This window comes from Psammomys obesus, unplaced genomic scaffold (assembly GCF_907164565.1).
Source record: "Psammomys obesus unplaced genomic scaffold, mPsaObe1.curated_primary_1811, whole genome shotgun sequence".
Lineage (NCBI taxonomy): Eukaryota > Metazoa > Chordata > Mammalia > Rodentia > Muridae > Psammomys > Psammomys obesus.
The window spans coordinates 4,859,513-4,876,975 of record NW_026591711.1 but is presented as its reverse complement, the minus strand read 5'-3'; the positions used below and the strand labels follow the sequence as shown (position 1 = coordinate 4,876,975).

General features: G+C 43.1%; 1 protein-coding gene across 1 annotated transcript in view; it reads left to right on the top strand.

The window, feature by feature from the left end:
- Positions 1–666, top strand: part of Cpvl (carboxypeptidase vitellogenic like) — a 102,435-nt gene extending 101,769 nt beyond the window's left edge. Inside the window, exon 12 of the mRNA XM_055611875.1 lies at positions 556–666. Within this exon, the coding sequence (XP_055467850.1) occupies positions 556–666 (111 nt within the window). The remainder of the gene's footprint in view (positions 1–555) is intronic.
- Positions 667–17,463: the final 16,797 nt, after the last annotated feature.

Sequence of the window (17,463 nt, the reverse complement as noted above, 5' to 3'; positions counted from 1 at the left end):
AATATCCCCTTTATTACTGTTAAAAACTGAGTGGGGAGAACCAGTGAGGGCAAACTCCTCTAGCTAATTAAAAGACACAATAGGCTCTGTTTAGATACAGTCTGACCTAGATAGGTAAACTGTTCTACCTTCAGGTCCTACCTAGGCAAAATTTTGAATACAGCACCTGCTCTCAATTAGGGACTCAGGGGCAGAAAGCCACCTCAAAGTGAGAAAGGGAAGTCATTTTTAAAACTATGTAAATTGGTATAAAAATCTAAGAACTGTAGCTGACAAAGCTTCCTGAACCCTAAGTAACTGTTATCACTAGGAGGGCATGGCAACGCCAAGGCTTATGGAACAAAGTGTTTTGTATTTATTTCTGTTTGCTGTCTGGGGGCAGAGCTCAGGGATTTGTGCCTGCTAGGCAAGGCATCTACCACTGAGGTACTTGGCGAACCCATTCTGAATTTCATATATATATATATATTTTAAAATAGTGTTTAATCTGAATTTATACTTCCCATGTATTGATAATATTTATTTCTCTGTCTTCTGTTGTCTTTGCTCTCCAAGGTAATTGTCCGAGGTGGAGGACACATTTTGCCCTATGACCAACCGCTGAGATCTTTTGATCTGATCAATCGTTTCATCTTTGACAGAGGATGGGAACCTTATAATTCATAAACTACTTTCCTGAAACACTTAGGAGTTTTAATCACAAAATTAAAAAAAAAAAAACTGAAGAGGTCACGTAAATAAGAAATGTATCTTTTTATGTTTTCAAGGTATTTCTTATCAATGAACGTTTCCCTCAAACACAATGACCTATTGAGTGGAGGTTATGGTTCATTATCATGCCTGAATGAGAAACGCATGTCTAGATTGAGGGGATGGAAAGAACGGGTTCTGAGGCACTGACGGAACATCTAATCCCCTCCAGGACAGAAAGTGCAATAAATCAATAGAGTCGTGACATCATCTGGTTCTGTAAACAATAAAAGCCTCCTCTCATGACACACCTGTACTATGACTCTCTACTGTTGCTCTGACCAAGATGCTTGGCAGAAATAACAAAGAGAGGGAAGATTAACTTTGACTGGTGGCTTCAGCCCATCTCACCAGGAAAGATGCAGCAGGCCTTTAGCCCTTGATGGCAGGAGTGGGCAGAGAGGCCGTTCGCATAGTGCCAGGAAGCAGAGTGAGGGTAAAGCTGGGCTGGGTTGTACCTTCAGAGGTCACCTCTGAGTCCTCCCGGCTGGGCCCCACATCCCACATTCCACAGCCTCCAGAAATAATTCCACTGCCCAAGAAATAACTGTTCACAACATGAGCCTAAAGGGACATTTCAGACTCATACTGCAGCAGCCTCTGATGATGCTGGTGCATATTCCTGGAAAAACAGCTGAACAATTCATCCCAAAGGGGAGTTTGGAGGCATAACAGTCTCAGGAAGGGATTTTTGAACACACGAAGTCTCAGCATAGAAAGTATCTTGTGATTCTAAGAAACAAGAACCTAACTCCCGGGAAGCCAAGGAGCTGATGCTGAGAGCAAACTCAATTCTTCCTTTTCTTTTTGGAGTGTGTTGGTTTGATTGAGTTGTACACGTTCAGCAGACAGTCTGCAAGCCACATCAGATGAGTCATTTTAAATCTGAGTTTTAAATTCTCTGCTTCCTGTAATTAAATAATTTTATGTCATTGTTGAAATTAAAATCTGAGCTAACCTGACACCAAAATATAGATATTTGGGAATATTAATTCATTAGCACTCTTCTGACTAAATTAGCACATCAAGGCATATTTTTCTTTTAACACACACATCTCTGAAATTGTCCAGCACGTTTCAGTTTTGGGCATGTATAACTCAGATATGATTTGGCTCACTGGAGAATTAATTTTTTCTTTTATTGAAAATTGATTTTTGTCTTGCACAATCTATTTTGATTACAGTTTCCTCTCCTTCTACTCCTTCCAACCTCCCCTCCAATCTGGATCCACCCTCTTCTGTCTCTTACGAGAATACAAACAGGCTCCTAAGGGATAATAATAAAGTGATATAAAAGTAAGACAATGTGATAAAACAAAAATTAAAATGTTAGAATAGGATAAAACAAACAGAAGGAAAAGAGCACAAGAAAAGAGACAGGAAACAGATATAGCTGAAGAGACCCATTTGTTTGCACACTCATAAAGCCCAGAAAAACACTAAACTGGACTCCATAATATATACACAAAGGACTTGTGCAGTAAAGAAAGAGAAGAAAAATATGGAGAGATAAAATAAAAATGAATTTTTTTTTTTTAAAAAAAAGGAAATCCTTTACACAACATTATGAGACACGAAACCTCCAAATATACCCTTGAGTTTATTTTCTCTTGGCCATCTGCTACTGGGCATGCAGCCTGCCCTTAAGAGTAGCTTGTTTCCCCAGTGAGACTCCCTTGGGGGAAACTAAATTTTCATTTGCAAGTGGCTGTTGGTTAAACACAGCTTCTGGATTAGAGATGGAGGAATGTGCCCACTGCTCCCTTCAGGTCTAGGATCCTATCCAGGGCAGATCATGCAGGTCCAGTGCATGCTGCCTCAGTCTCTGTGAGTTCAAATGTGCGATGATCATATTGACTTAGAAGGGCTAGTTTTGTTTTCTTGGTGTTCTCCATCCCCTCTGGCTCTTACACTTTCTGCGTCGTCTTCTGCAGGTTCCCCCGAGCCCGAGGGTGAAGTGGGAGCAGATTTGATAGAGACACCCTATTTAGAGCTCTGTGTTACAAGGTCTCTCTCTCTTTTGACCGTGTCCAGCTGTAAACTTGTGTATTTGTTCCCATTTGTTTCAGGAGGAGGCTTCTCTGACGATGAGTGTGCAATCACTGATTTATGAGTATAGTAGGTTGTCATTAGAAACCATTTTATTGCTGTATTTGTTGTTTTTTTTTTTTGCTTTTGTTTTTTTTAGAAGAATAGCATATGTTTTTCCTAGGTCCCTGGCATATCTAGTCTCAAGTTTTCAGTCACTCAAGCAGTGCAAGCTATGGGCTCCATCTCATGGAGCGTGCCTTAAGTCAAATCAGATACTGGGTGATTGCTCTATTAAGTTTCGTGCCACCATTGAGCTAGCATTTCTTTCAGGCAAGATGTCATTGTAGATCAGAGAGTCTATGGCTGGGTTGGTTCTTACATTTCTCCTTTGATAGCATAAGGAGTGTCTTCCTGTACCAAAGACACTAGAACATACGGGTGAAGGCTCTGCACAGGCTCAGCTCAACTTCCTCATGTTCAGTGAGTTACGTAGGTGTTGTCTTCAGTAAAGCGCTCTTGCTATCAGTTTGTGAAGAACAACTTATAGTCCTGGCACCAGTGTGGGTTGTTTGAGAATTGCCATAGAACCTTTATGGCCAACAACTCAATTACATGTAACCCAATCCAGTCCTGGAAACTTTATTTGGTGACAAGAGATGCCCAGTTGGGACTCTGTGTCCCCCATCATTTGGTGATTTCATTTAGATATTCTTCATAGATATATACATTTTAGGAAGCTCATACTGTATTATGTTTCCATACAACCTCTCAAATGTCCCTTAACTTTAGCTGTCTCTCCCTGTATTCCCTCCTTCATGCCCTTCTCCCATCCCCCCTTCCCTCCTTGATCCTCCCATTCCAGGCCCCCTCCCTGCAATCCATAACTATCTATTCCAGCTCCCTCTCCTAGGGAGACCTATCTGTCTACCCCAGCCCCATACCCTGCTCTTAACCTCTGTGGTTTTATGAATTATAGCCTGGTTATCATTGACTTAACAACTAGTCTCAACATATAAGTGAATGCATACCTTGTCTTTCTCGGTCTGGTTTATCTCACTCAGGATTTTAAAAGCCACACTTTGTACTTGCTAAAATTTTGTGTCTACACTTTTAATTTCTCGTGTGGTGCCTTATGCATTCCAGTTTGTTCATTTGTTTTTGTTTTAGTTTTAGAGTAGTAACAGGTACGCTGCTCTTTGTGCTCATATAAGTCATTAAGTCAAACACTCCGATTAAAAGCAGACTTCTTTATCACAAACAGCAAAGGGGCAGGGAAGGGGAACTACTTGTCCTGTAGCCCCTTCTCAAAGATGAGGCAGTTGGATTTGGCTCCATAACCACGCACTGGAAAGGGTACTGAGCATGGTGGAAACCCCAGGGTTTAGTCTCGCTAGGCCACCATGCACTTGGCAGCAAGCACCCTTTCTACCAAGAACACACTTCCTTGATGTGTGCACAGTGGCTGGTACCAAGATACAGCTGAATAAACAGAAATCATGGGAGTTTTTCACCAACTCGGCAGTAGGCAGTGTTTGGCTAGGGAAGGGGCATAGCTTGCCAAACCTCCAAAGGCCATCTTCACTAGCCCTTCCAGGGGGACAGGCCTGTGGAGGTGAATCTGCAGATACTTAACTTCAAGGAGGGAAGAGACTCAGCCAAAATTCTATATGAAGATTTCATAAAGAATTTAAGTTAATTAATTTTAAGCTACTTTTTAAAGTTAACGGGCAGAGTGAATGGATTTTATGTAAGAAGTGGGAAATAGTAAGAGCTGGAGGGGACGGGAACTCCACAAGGAGAGCAACAGAACAAGATAATTTGAACACAGGGAACTTCCCAGAGACTCATACTCCAACCAAGGACTATTTGTGGAGATGACCTGGAACCCCTGCACAGGTGTAGCCCATGGCAGTTCAGTGTCCAAGTAGGTTACATAGTAATGGGAAGAGGGACTGCCTCTGACATAATCTGCTTGGCCTGCTCTTTAATCACCTCCCCTTGAGTGGGGAGCAGCCTTACCAGGCCACGGTAGAGGACAATGCAGCCAATTTTGATGAGAACTGATAGACTAAGATCAGAAAGGAGAGGAGAACCTCCCCTATCAGTGGACTTGGGGAGTAGCATGCATGCAGAAAGGGGAGGGAGGGTGGGATCGGGAGGGGAGGAGGGAGGGGCTTATGGGGGGATACAAAATGAATAAAGTGTAATTAATAAAAAAATAAATAAAGGAGGGGAGGTTAGCTCAGAGGTTAAAGAAAACAAAGTTATTACAGTTAACTGCAAGAAGTCCTTTATAGGTATTCTCCAAATGAGGTGACTGTCCCGTGTGGGATGTCCAGGAGGAAAGTTCTAGAATGTCTGTATCTGTTTGTTTCATTTTTAAATGAGCGGGAACAGAAATAAGCTCCACTCACAGTGAATAATGATGGTCGCTGTGCCCTCCCATTCTATAAGCCCATGACATCTGCAGAGAGGGAGGCTTTCATGGGGAAGGGGCCACAGAGCCTCTTTCGGTGTCTCAGGGCCTAACATGTTGCCAAGAGCTGTACTTTATGGCAAACACAACGTCATCAGTGATTCATTCCATAAAAACATCAAATGAACTTCACAAAAGCCTTCCAACCTTTGTAACACTTCCCTTCTTTTTTTTTTTTTAAGTTGATTGACTTATTTATTATTTATACAGCATTTTGCCTGCATGTGTGCTTGAGAACCAGAAGAGGGCACCAGCTCTCACTGTAGATGGTTATGAGCCACCATGTGGTTGCTGGGAATTGAACCCAGAACCTTCGGAAGAACAGCCAGGGTTCTTAACCTCTGAGCCATCTCTCCAGTCCCCCTCCCTTCTTTTTTTAACGTGTGAACATTTACCATCGTTGCATTATAGTGCCTTCTGATGAAAAACGTGGCGCCTATAAAAATGTATCTAATCCTGTATGCAGCTAGCTATAGCTTTAAAATAAAAAATTTAAATGACAGTCTATGGATGTGCCACAAAAGCAGTTTAAAAGAAACACTTTTTTTTTCAAACTATGGATAGCACTCCACTCTTGATGAGGGAGGGGCATGTGGGTCTCTGTGTTACCGTATTACCTTGTAACAGCATATCCGTTGGCCACTGGCCAATGGCAGTGGGCCACCTCACTGGCCTTTTTTTTTTTTTTTTCAAAGGAGGTACAGATTTGCCTTGCAAAGTAGAGTGACATGGCCACAATTAGTGAGACGGTGTCTTTTTTTTTGTTTTCAAGACTTGAATCTATAACAAGAGAATTTAAAAACAGATGTTTGGAAATGTTTCCGTCTTGCTCTAAGCACATTACCAAAACAAAAGCAAAACTATCCTTAAAATCTACAACAATTTCAATGAAACCTTTGTATGAGATGGACAGGATGGAGAAGGTCTTTGCCTGCTTAGCATGGTTCTATTAATGAGGACCAACTGCCACTTGGAGCCATGCAGCTCTGTAAAGGGGCCTGTTTCAGTTGCCATGGACTCTAAAATCAAGCAATAAACTAGACTGAACACACAACTGACTAGACGTCCGCTTGCCATGTTACAAAGGCTGACCCAAGATTTCCCCCAAAGATGAAGCGTAGCCACACACTGATTCTATTAAAGGCATTAACGGTGACATTCCAGAATGCAAACATTTTGTACCATTACAAATCAAGCACATTTTATAGAAATTAGATGTTTGTGCGTGTGTACATGTGTATGCATGTGTGTGTACGCGCGTGTGCGTGTGTGTAGCAGGGGGTCAGAGCACATACCTGCCTATATGATGCATATGTGGAGAGCACTTGTGGCTATCTCTTCCACTCCGGGGTTCTGTAGATCAGATTTAGACCATCAGGTTTATTGCCAAGAACATTTAAATCTAAGGCATCAGATGGCCTTTTATTTTAGTTTTTACATTTATTTTTGTAAGACAGGTTTTAATTTAATTTGATTATTTTGTTTTATTGGGAAAGACTCTCACTGTGTAGCTTTTCATGACCTTAAAGTTACGGTAATCCTTCTGCCTCTCTTTCCCAAGTTCTAGAAGCATATGCAGGAGCCACCATACGCAGTAAGAACTTAGATATTTTAAATTTGACATTGTTTTACCTTCTGTAGTTTCTAATTTGATTAAAATGCCCTATGTTTGTATTACCCTAAGGATGTAATTATACATTTGAACAGGCAGTCGATGTTTCTGCTTTGCAGAGCCACATGAACTCAGAGCCTCATGCATGTTGAGCAAGTGTTTGCTCAACCCCACATATTTTTAATGAAAAGTTTTGACAGCAACAATGTTTGGACACTGCTGTTTGGGAGAACAGAAAAAGCCTCAGTGTTACATCTAGTTGTGATTTTTCTGAAATTAAAAGAGGAAAGGGAGAGAGGGAGAGAATGGGAGGGGAAAAAGGAGGGAAGGGGAGAAGAGGAAGGGAGGAGAAGGGAAGTGGAAGAGAGGAAAGAAGAGGAGAAGGAAGGAGGGAGAGGGAGGATGGGAGGGAATAGGAAGAGGGAGAGGGACGCAGTGGACAACATTTACTTTACTTTGAAAGTTGTATCTGCTGGGTTCATGAGAAGCTGAAGAGTCAATACTGCATATGAAAATGCATTTATGAGACAAATATGAGTCTCTACAAAGTTCTAAGAGCTGTCATTTAATAAATGTTGCCAAATTATCTTTTGTCGTGCCACCAGAAATATGATATATACAGCCAGAAAACAAGGCCTGGAGCTTGTCACAAGTCATGTGACTAAAACACCTGTTGAACAGAAAGCCTGGTGTTCCCTTCCTCACCCTTTCCCGAATCTCTGTTGATACATAGGCCATGTTGAGTCAGCCTTATGCTGTTTAAGAACTATCCTGTTCTTCATACCATCTACTTGAGGGGTGATGGCTGGCTGGGTGCTCTTCAGTTCCACTATTATATAAGGAGCTTATATCTGGGGGTCACGCACAGCTACTTGCACAAATGTATTGACTTAGTCTTATATCTGTCATGGTTATTGCTATTAAAATGCTGGAGATTTAAGCAGCATTCAGGAAAAAAAAATCCTGAAAGTGATTCATTTTGTTGCCCCTAGAATACTGAGTCTAGGAATTAAACACAGACGGTTGTGATTTATATCTACTGGAGATCAAGAAAAGACATCTGCTCAAGCATTTTAGCAGGCTTTTTGGCAACCCAGGTTGTGTGACGCTGGGCATTCCCCTGGGCTCTGGGTGTTGGAGGAAGCCAGGGCTGTAGCTGCTCCTAGACAGATTTGACAGGAAATGTTGCTGCATCTAGCCAAATCTTTGGGGGCAAATATTAATGTTTTTCTTAAATGTTGAATTTTCTAATTGCAAAAGTAAGAGAGTCTCATTGCAAAATAAAAGAAAGAAAGAATCCCATAGCACGCACAAGAGACTGAATGCTGCAAACTTGTACCTATGCTTCGAAGACTGGCATTTGTGGGAGAGACAGGGGCCACGACAAAAATATCAAACCAAACAGAAAAAGAGGACCCCCTACCAAGGTGTTCTGACTGGAAGAAAGGGAGGCAAATGAATTAGGTGTTTGGCAGCCGTCAACTATAATCTGCCCATCAACACCAGCATCAAATCTCAGCAGAAAGACGAAGGGCCGAGTTTGCCTGGTGACCTGCCCTGGAAATAACTGGAACTTCCCAGGGAATATTTACAAGCAGAACTCACACTCACTCACTCACATGTTTATCTACTAATGTCTTAAAACAAGGGAACTTCTCACACATGGAAAGGGAGAAGGCGGAAAAGGAAATACCACAGGACTGAGGGAGAGAACAGTAGGAAGCTCCATGCAGCAGTCAGCCCTGCTCACAGAGCTTCTGGGATAGCAGCCCTGTCCTTCTGTCACTGCACATCCTGAGATTCACTAGACTAAGAGACAAAACTGGTTCTGCCTGATAAGGACCCGAGGGCAATCTGGCCTTGTGCTCTGCCCTTGAGACCTTCTAAAGGGGGAGGGAGTGCTTGTGGCGGGAACAAACTACTCCACCAATAGCACCAGAGCGTGTGCCCCAACCAAGGACACTCCAGCATGGATAGAAAGTAGAGTAAGGAGTGTCTAGTTGCTTCCCACTGAAGAAAAGTGGGCACTGCCCAATGCTGAGCCTCTGCATCGGCGTGCAGAAGCAGCAAGCTCTGAGCACCCCTCTGTCTTATTTTTCTCTTTCTATCCCCAATATATTTTGTTTTGGTTTTTATTTTAAATCTGAATTCACAAATAATTTACCTAAACTCCTGTAACTGAGAGAAGAGAAGCATCAGGTCCATGGTAAGCTGATTGGACTAAAGTAAGCAGAGGGACCTTGGCTCACTTCACACCAGGGAAAGATCTGGAAGTCCACCTGCCAAATGCCCTCGGTAGAGCGTGAAGCGATGTTTCCGGATTACAGTCCCCACATGGGGGTTGGTAGGCGGGGCAGCAGCAGCTGGGAAGGGCAGGCTGTCATTTGCCAACTCCAGGCTCCCCAGGGAAGGGAACTATTCTTTGAGGAGGACATTTTAAAATGGCCCTATCCTGTGATTCACTGGAGGGAAGCGACAGAGGCTTGGGGGCCAAAATAAACAAAAAGCTCAGAAAATATACATGACTTTTCATGACAGAAGCTTAAAGCGACACTGTACTGGAAGACCAAAGCTGACCTTGGACAGGGTGGAGGAGCCTTGGGCAGGCAGGGCATTTGTCCCTCAGACAGCAGCACCTTCCCAGTGGCATTTCAGCAGCTGGGATGTGCTGCAGAAGAGATGAGATCTCTGATGCATGATTGCTTCCTCAAATGAGCTCCAGTGTCCCCAGAAAACCTTCATAGTTGTTAGGCCTGAGTTACAGAACAGCTCTGTGGAGGTCTAGCTTCATAGCTAATGAGTTACATGGTTTTATTTTGGCCTCATAACTGCAGCAAACTCCACAGAGCTTTGCCTTTGCACAAAAGTTCAGAAACAGGAGAAAGAAAACCAGTCAGGGAACATCCAAAGTTTCTGCTATCCTAATGTGTCAGAGAATCCTCCCCCTCCTGCCTCTTTTGCCCTCATTCTCTCCTTCTTATGTCATTTCATAAAGAGTTGATTGTCATTGTCAGAGTTAGAGGCATTATAAGAGCAAAAAAAGGAATTCGGTAATCTTGGAGCTGGAGCGATGGCTCAGGGGCTAAGAGTGCTTGTTGCTCTTGCAGAAGACCTGGGTTCGGTTCCCAGCACTCATGAAGTGGCACACAACAATCCATAACTCCAGTTCTAGAGGATCTTATGCCCTCTCCTGACCTCTGCCTCAACCCAGTACATGAATGCTGCACATGAAAACATGCAGGAAAAATAATTCTATGGAAAAAAATAAAATAAATCTTTTAAAGAGTACAGGTAAAGCACCTACACATATAAAATAAAAATATATCATTATATTAAAAAAAAAGAATTCAGTAATCTTGTGTTATCAGGTTATTCCAGTTACAATGATGAACCCCAAAACAGCTGGTTTAAAACTACTAGTGGCAATACCTACCAAAGTATGGTCTTTCAGTAAAGAGAATGCTGGCAAGACTAAGGACACAGGAAGGTTTGTATCATTCTCCCCTAATTCTTGGTCCAAGCAAGTCCCTCCATTCCCAACAGCAGGTGGCACCAAATGAAACAGGAAACAAGAATCCAGAGGTGATGCTAGGCTATGGTGGCATGGAGACAAGAAACGAAAACAAACTTAGGAGGCTCCTTTAAATGGGATGCGAAGGCTGAGCAGAAGACTGACTGGGGTCAAGCAGGCAGTCAGGCCATTCACTGACAAAGGGAGCTATGGGCTTTTACGGATTCCTAGGTGGGCTAATCCGGTAACTTTTTATTGGTGGTTTGCAATTTCAAAAGTCGCCTCTGTGTACAGGCTTCCTGGCCTTGCACTTGTGGGCTAAAGAAGAAGTGAATATTTTCTAGCAAAGATAACGTATAAGACTTAAAGCCTGAAATTATATACCCAGTCTAGAAATATTTCCTTTCATATCTACCTGAATAGGTTTCATCGTAGGATACCAGGAGACCATGTTTATTGGAGAAAAGACTTGAGATTACATGAGAGGACTCTTTTCCTTGACAACTGACCATTTTCACACTCAGTTTAGCAGTTGTGTGAACCATGAGCACTCTCAAGTTCCCAGGTGGCCCTGTGTGTGGCCCCTCCTCTCAGCAATGGTCTTGTCTCTCTCTTGACTGAGAAGGCCGAAGGTTGTGTCTTGATCTGAGTTCTCTGTCCACAGCTCCACGTGTCCCTGTGGACCAAATTCAACATGAGTGGACTGGGCTTCCCTCAAACGCAGCGTCTTCCTGGGTTCCCACCGAGAACAACCCTCTTTGCATAGCTGCCACTCTCCCCTTGTGTCCAGAAGGTGCCGTGCGTGGTCTGAGTGTTCTCTGGAGTGCCACATGACTTCCTGGAAGGTCTCTTGCTGCTTGCCATTCCCCAGACCACTTTAGTGCACCTAGACTGTGTCACCAATTTGCATTATAGTAATGCGCAACTCAGAGGCACCCTGGCTCCACACAGTCAGGTGAAAGTATTTATCCCGAAGCACACTCAACTTCTATTTCTGTCTTGCTTTCCACTGTCTATTGATCATCCTCTGTCCAAGGAAATTGAAACCAACCTTCAAAATCCATCTGAGATGTAACATAGCTAAGCTTGGTTCCTTCTGCTTCCTCTATCCTGCTGCTCCTACCCAGTACAGCCAGTTTTCCCATGCACTGCTTCACTGGTGGAACTCATATTCTTACCCTCAGGCTAAGCGCGTGGGCTTTTCTCTCTCTCTCTCTCTCTCTCTCTCTCTCTCTCTCTCTCTCCCTTCCCCCTTTGTACAGGCTGCTGTCTTCACAGCTCAGAGTCCTTCCTGCAGGGGGGTGAGGAGAAACATGAGGAGCAGTTAGATCCTGGAAAGGATCTGGCTTTTGTTTTCCATAAGCCAGAGGCCCAAGGGGAGGATGGGGTTCAAGAAATCAGGACAGCTTAAAAAAACAGGCAGGAACACAAGACTCAAAGTTATCCTTTCAGCAGGGAAAGTCTGTGGATTCTCTTCCTGGTGGGCCCAAGATGGGTCAGCTTCTGGAAATGAGGAGCTGCTGGGGAAAAGCTCTGGGGAGCTAAAGCTTCAGCCTCGCCCAGGAGCTGCAGAAGGCCACCATGTAGGCACAATCGTGGGGCCCTGCACAATGTGAATACCTCGTTAACAGAAGCTTTCCTCCAGGCCCAAGACTCTCTGGCCCTGATACAGCCCTGGGTATCCGGGAGGGGAAAGATAGTTGAGATAAATCTCCTACTTGCCAGTGTGAACTCAGAATGCAGAGATAGTGCTTTAAAAATGAACACATGTGATATTTCTTATTAACTGAATTTGTGGATTAATGTCCATTCCAGGCATTTGAATACACAAGTCATAGCAGTTTCCCTATGAGGAAGGGAACCCAAGTTTATTGAACAATATTAACTGAATGCCTACTGTGACCCAGGCACGGCTGTAGATAGTAATGAAGAAGGCTGTATATTCCTTCTCAAAGACATCACAATAGGTGGTATGACAGCATTCGAATATATACATATATGCATGTATATATAGGTGATATATATATATATATATATATATATATATATATATATATATATATATACACACATGCACACTGGCCTCACTGAAGAGCTGATTATATTTGAATGACAACTGTCCCATCACAGTGGAAACACTTGGTCTCCCATTGACCAGCACATGGTGGTGCTGTTGAGGAGGTGGGGCCTAGCTGGAGGGAGTGGAGGCTAAAGGCCATACTTCTCTCTTCTTCCTGATCCCTTGCAGTAGCATTCAGAGCTGCCTCACTGCTGGTCCCAACACCGTGCCTTCCTCTTCCCTACTTCTTCCCTGTCCAGGTATTTTGTCACAACGATGATAAAAGCAACTAATTACGAAGAATATGTGATCAGGGTCAATGGAACAAAACAGTTGTTCAGGCCTTTCTGACAGCTGATGTGGGCCAGCAGGAATGACACAGATTCTGCTTATAGGAGGGGTGGCACATGGCCAGCACTGCAGGACCAACAAGGGGAAAGAGCAGAAAGGTTGGGACGGCAGAGCCATGGAAGGTGGCTGATCATGCTAAGGGCTTGGGACTTGTTTCCCTTCCTGCTCACTCCTAGAGTACCAAGCGCACAGTATGTACTTGGGTAACAATATTAAGCAGAAGATGGACTGCAGATGACTACTTATGTTTCATTGAGAATAATGCATAGCTCACAAAATATAAGTATGTGGAACTTGAAATTTTACCCATAATCCCATAGCATAAATAGTTCCACTTGTAAACATTCAATATGTTTCTTCTAGTCTTAATTTGTAGAGTTTAATTTTTTCACATTGAAGAGATTATGTTCTATTTTCCTCATTTTAACATGTATGACTTTAAAAAATGTATTAAAATGTTTTTTTCATGCGTTATATTTTGATGAAATTCTTGTCTCTCGCCCAACTCCTCTCAGATACTTTCCTCACATCCCTAGCCACCCAACTTCATGTTCTCACTCAAAAAGTAAAAGAAAGAAAAGAAAAATAGCAAAAGTGAACATCAGAATAGAGACATACATACAAAGAAAGTTGATGAGATAAAAAAGAACCCAAGCAAAGCAAAAATCACACGCACACGCACCCGCCCAAAACAATGGAGTCAGTTTTCATTTTAACAACATCCTTTAATTCACAGAAAATTTGGCTTCAGCAATTTGGGCCAAGTTCTTCTGAAGCCATTGCTTCTCTCTGGGGCCACGGGATACTTGGCACCACTGAATGCTATGAGAAGGGTCCCTGTGGGCCACCAAGTTGTGTAGATCAGGACTGAGTGACAGTGTCCAATGTCTGGCCACTAACTTAGGAAAATTCTTGCTTCAGAATTCACAGGGTATGGGTTGAACCCTGGACTATGTCCTAGAGAGGCATTCTGTTCCTCAAGCCAGTTGCATTTACAGCCAGTATCTGCCCCCAGCTGTTCCTAATTCTTCCTAGGAATGAGTCAGCTTGCTCTCAATATCTGCAACTTGTGGCTTCTTAAAGGAACCAGACAATATTATTTTTAACAAAATAAAACAGATCACCCAACTTAAACTGCCTATGGTTCCCACATAAAGACACAAGCATAAAATATATTTATTTTCCCTGTTTAAATAACAATGCTTCAAGTTTGCAAACAAACACATGCCTTTAACATGAATCAGGCAGCTAGTGGAAGCCTCCTGCCCTTCCACGTGCTGGGGACAGCCTTCTGGGAAACTGTGGGGTCTCTGCTGAGGGGTCCTCTGCTCTAGGAGAATTAGGAGGCATGTTCTCATGGACAAAGGGGAGGCCCTGTGAAACGTTTTTTAAAGCAAATGCAAATTCTACAGGTGAAAAAACATTTTAATGGTCTGAAGCTGTATTTTGGCTATGCTGCAACAGCTTTTGCCCATGAGCAACAGACACATTTATTCAAGACTTGTAGTCCTCGAAGGAAAACAAACCAAAGGCTCGGCAAAATGAATGGGAAATTGAAAGAGAACCCCCACCCCTACCACTGACAAATAGTTTGGCCAAGATGATTAGAGCCAGATGAAAAATGGATCCCAGGTACCCATGTGGGAGGGATGTCTAAGGACAGAACAGCGTCTCTCTGCTGGCAAAGCAGAGTCTTCCTTATTCCCTCCCTCCATCTTTTCCTCCTTCCTTCCCTCCCTTCCTCTCTCCCTCCATCCTTCCCTCCTTCCCTCCCTCCTTCCTTCCTTCCTTCCTTCCTTCCTTCCTTCCTTCTTTCCCTCTCTTTTCCCTCTTCTTTCTACCTTGTCCCTTCCTTCCTCTATTCCTACAGCAATGAGGCTGTGGAAGGATCTTTTTCTTGAAAGGGAAGGCACTATATGGGCGGGCTGGAATAGTATGACTGCAGAGTTGCCATCTTTTAGAATTGAGAGCTAATCTTGTCAATCTCCCGAATCCATGGATTTCAAAATAACATTTCCACTCCCGAGATAATAAAGGACCTCTGTAGTGGTCTCACAGTCACTTCAATAGGTTATTGGATGATCTGAGCCTAACCAGACCTGCAGAGAACCCCAGTCTAATTCCATCATGTCGCTTCTAATGTCATCACACAGAGCCTCTGGCAAGAACCCATTTTCCAATTGCTAATATCCTTTCCCTCCCGCGCTCATCCTGCCAGAATCACTCCCAGCTCTGCATCTGAATCTCCCCAGAAACGATCATTTCTTTTCTTTGGCAAAATGGCTTCCAGAGGACAACAGTTTCCATGAGGGAAAATACATTTAAAGCTCACTCATTGCAGTCAGCACAATGGTAAAAAACCATTCAAAGTATTAATGCTGGGGGATTGCAGGAATTCTTTGCATGGGATTTTTTAAAAATTTTTTCTCTTTTAACACATTAGCAACCACACCCATTTAGGGAAGGACAATTTGTTAATGTTCTAATTCAATCCAGAAGCCATTCAGAAAAGCAACATGAAGTCTAAGAGGACCCAGCTTTGCTCTTTGTGTTTCATTCTAGAGTCACAGCTCCTAGTAGAGGGGCTGGCACTTGGCACAGGTTTGTTCCTATTTGTTATTGAATGAACTGAGGTATTTTCTAAAGAGAAACTGTGTTTGACCACCTTTTGGATTTTGTGATGTTTCTCATGAAAACAGAGCTTGCTTATCCACCGCGAGTGAAAGAAAATCTGAGCTAGTTCCACTCTTAGAAGACAAGGAGGTCCTTAAAATAGAATGTTTAAAATCTAGCTTGCTTAGAATTCATAAACTTCCGCTCCACATTAGGAAATCAACCCTTCTTCCACGCAATAGACCCTCTGTCCTTCGTCAGAACAGAATGTGAGGATCTCTCAGCAGTTGTAAGCTAAGCCTTCCTGGTAATGGCATGCAATTGTCTCCTCCCCTTCTCTCAATGCCTAAAGAGACAATTCCGGATTTGGATAGAAGAACATAATTCAAATTAAATATGCTAAGAAGGTATTTCTCCAATCCCCCTCCTCTTTGGGTATGTAGAAAATACCCAGTTCTAAAGTTTACTCCTCATTGCTTTATTTGTTACCACCATCTACCCGAGCCAGTGGTTAAAGAGCTGAGCAAATACAGCAAATTTCAGCCGCTGATTTCACATCTCGGGGACAGCCGATACCAGCGTTAGGACTCCAAGAACTTCTGGTCCCACGCCAGAGGAAGCAGAGCAGCCCTTCTGGAGCAGCTTTTTAAAAGGCTGTCTCACTCATTATGAAAGGGTGAAATCTAGATTGCTGTATGAGTTTTCCCCAGAGAGGTGAGTTTGTCCCAAATGCACTCACAGTTGAGCCAAGAGTCCCTGGGACCCCAGCAGTAAGATGGGATAAGGGTGGAAGAGACAATCTCCAGTCCTCTGAACAAAATCCAGAGGAGACCTGGGAGTGTCCGGGTGGGCGGGGTTCTTTGCACCGGAGACTAGTAGGTCTGTATCAGAAGGGGCAAACCCAGTGCATGATCATGTCAAACCTGGAGCTCCTGAGAGAGTCTGTTTCACGTTACAACTTGTGTATGGAATCTCCTAGTAAGAAAAGAGATCTCCAATGGGCCCCTGGGGGTCAAGGATAAACTTCTCATGTTCCTTCTGTTTTGACAGTCTCAAAACTCAATTCAAATTGGCTTGGTGATGTGGTCTAGGCCTGTAAGTCTTATTACTAGGTAAGTTGTGGCAAAAACTTCACAAATTCAAGGCCAGCCTGGTCAATTTAACATGATCTGGTCTTAAAATAAAAAAATAAAAACAGGCTTGGGGATATATCTTACTGTCATAGCACTGGTCTGCTCCATGGGAGCAGTTCAATCCCCAGTACTGAAAAAGTGTTAAATATATCAATGATCTAGTTATAAACTTATGTGTAAATGTAGCTACCTAGAAAATTAACCAATCAGGGTCAACACTTATTTTAGAAAATTATGTCCTGTATTAAAAGTTCAGCATTCACCATTCTGTACAGAGTATTAGAAATGGATGCAAACGTCAGGTGTCACCAGTGATAAAATCCAAAAGGAAAACAAATGCCTCCTGCTATTTTCGCTGAGTAAATATAACCCACGTGAATCTTCTAGAATTCAGCTCTACAAACAAGCAATGGGATTCAGCCACGTTTAAACGTCTGGGAGCCCAAGTGGATTTGGCTATTGGTGTGTCATATCAGGATTAGCTGATTATCAGTAAGGCATTTTGTTAATGTGGTTGACAGTGAGCTCGACAGTATAACAGCATTCCTTCCCTCAATCAGCTTTGGTTTTAACCTTTAAATAGAATTCCTGTACCTTGGCCGTTCGGATTTGGCAAGGATTTCTGCTAAGGGATTATGCTAAGGATGATAGAACCTGCATTTTCGTGAAGCATGGAGGAGACTGGATGATCATCTTAGGATTCGGGGCTCAGCCTGTTGGCCACACTGCTTGTAGATTCCCGTCACACATCAAGTTGCTATGACAGTGCAGACGACTGAAGAGAAATCCTGCTAAGGGAAAGGCTATTGGAAGTTGGCCTGGCTTCCCTAGTAAGGGGAACATGGGCTGACTCTGAAGCAGATTCTGATATCCGCTTTTTGATCACTTTCCCCTGTCGGGGCTACCTTGCCAGGCCACAGAGGAAGA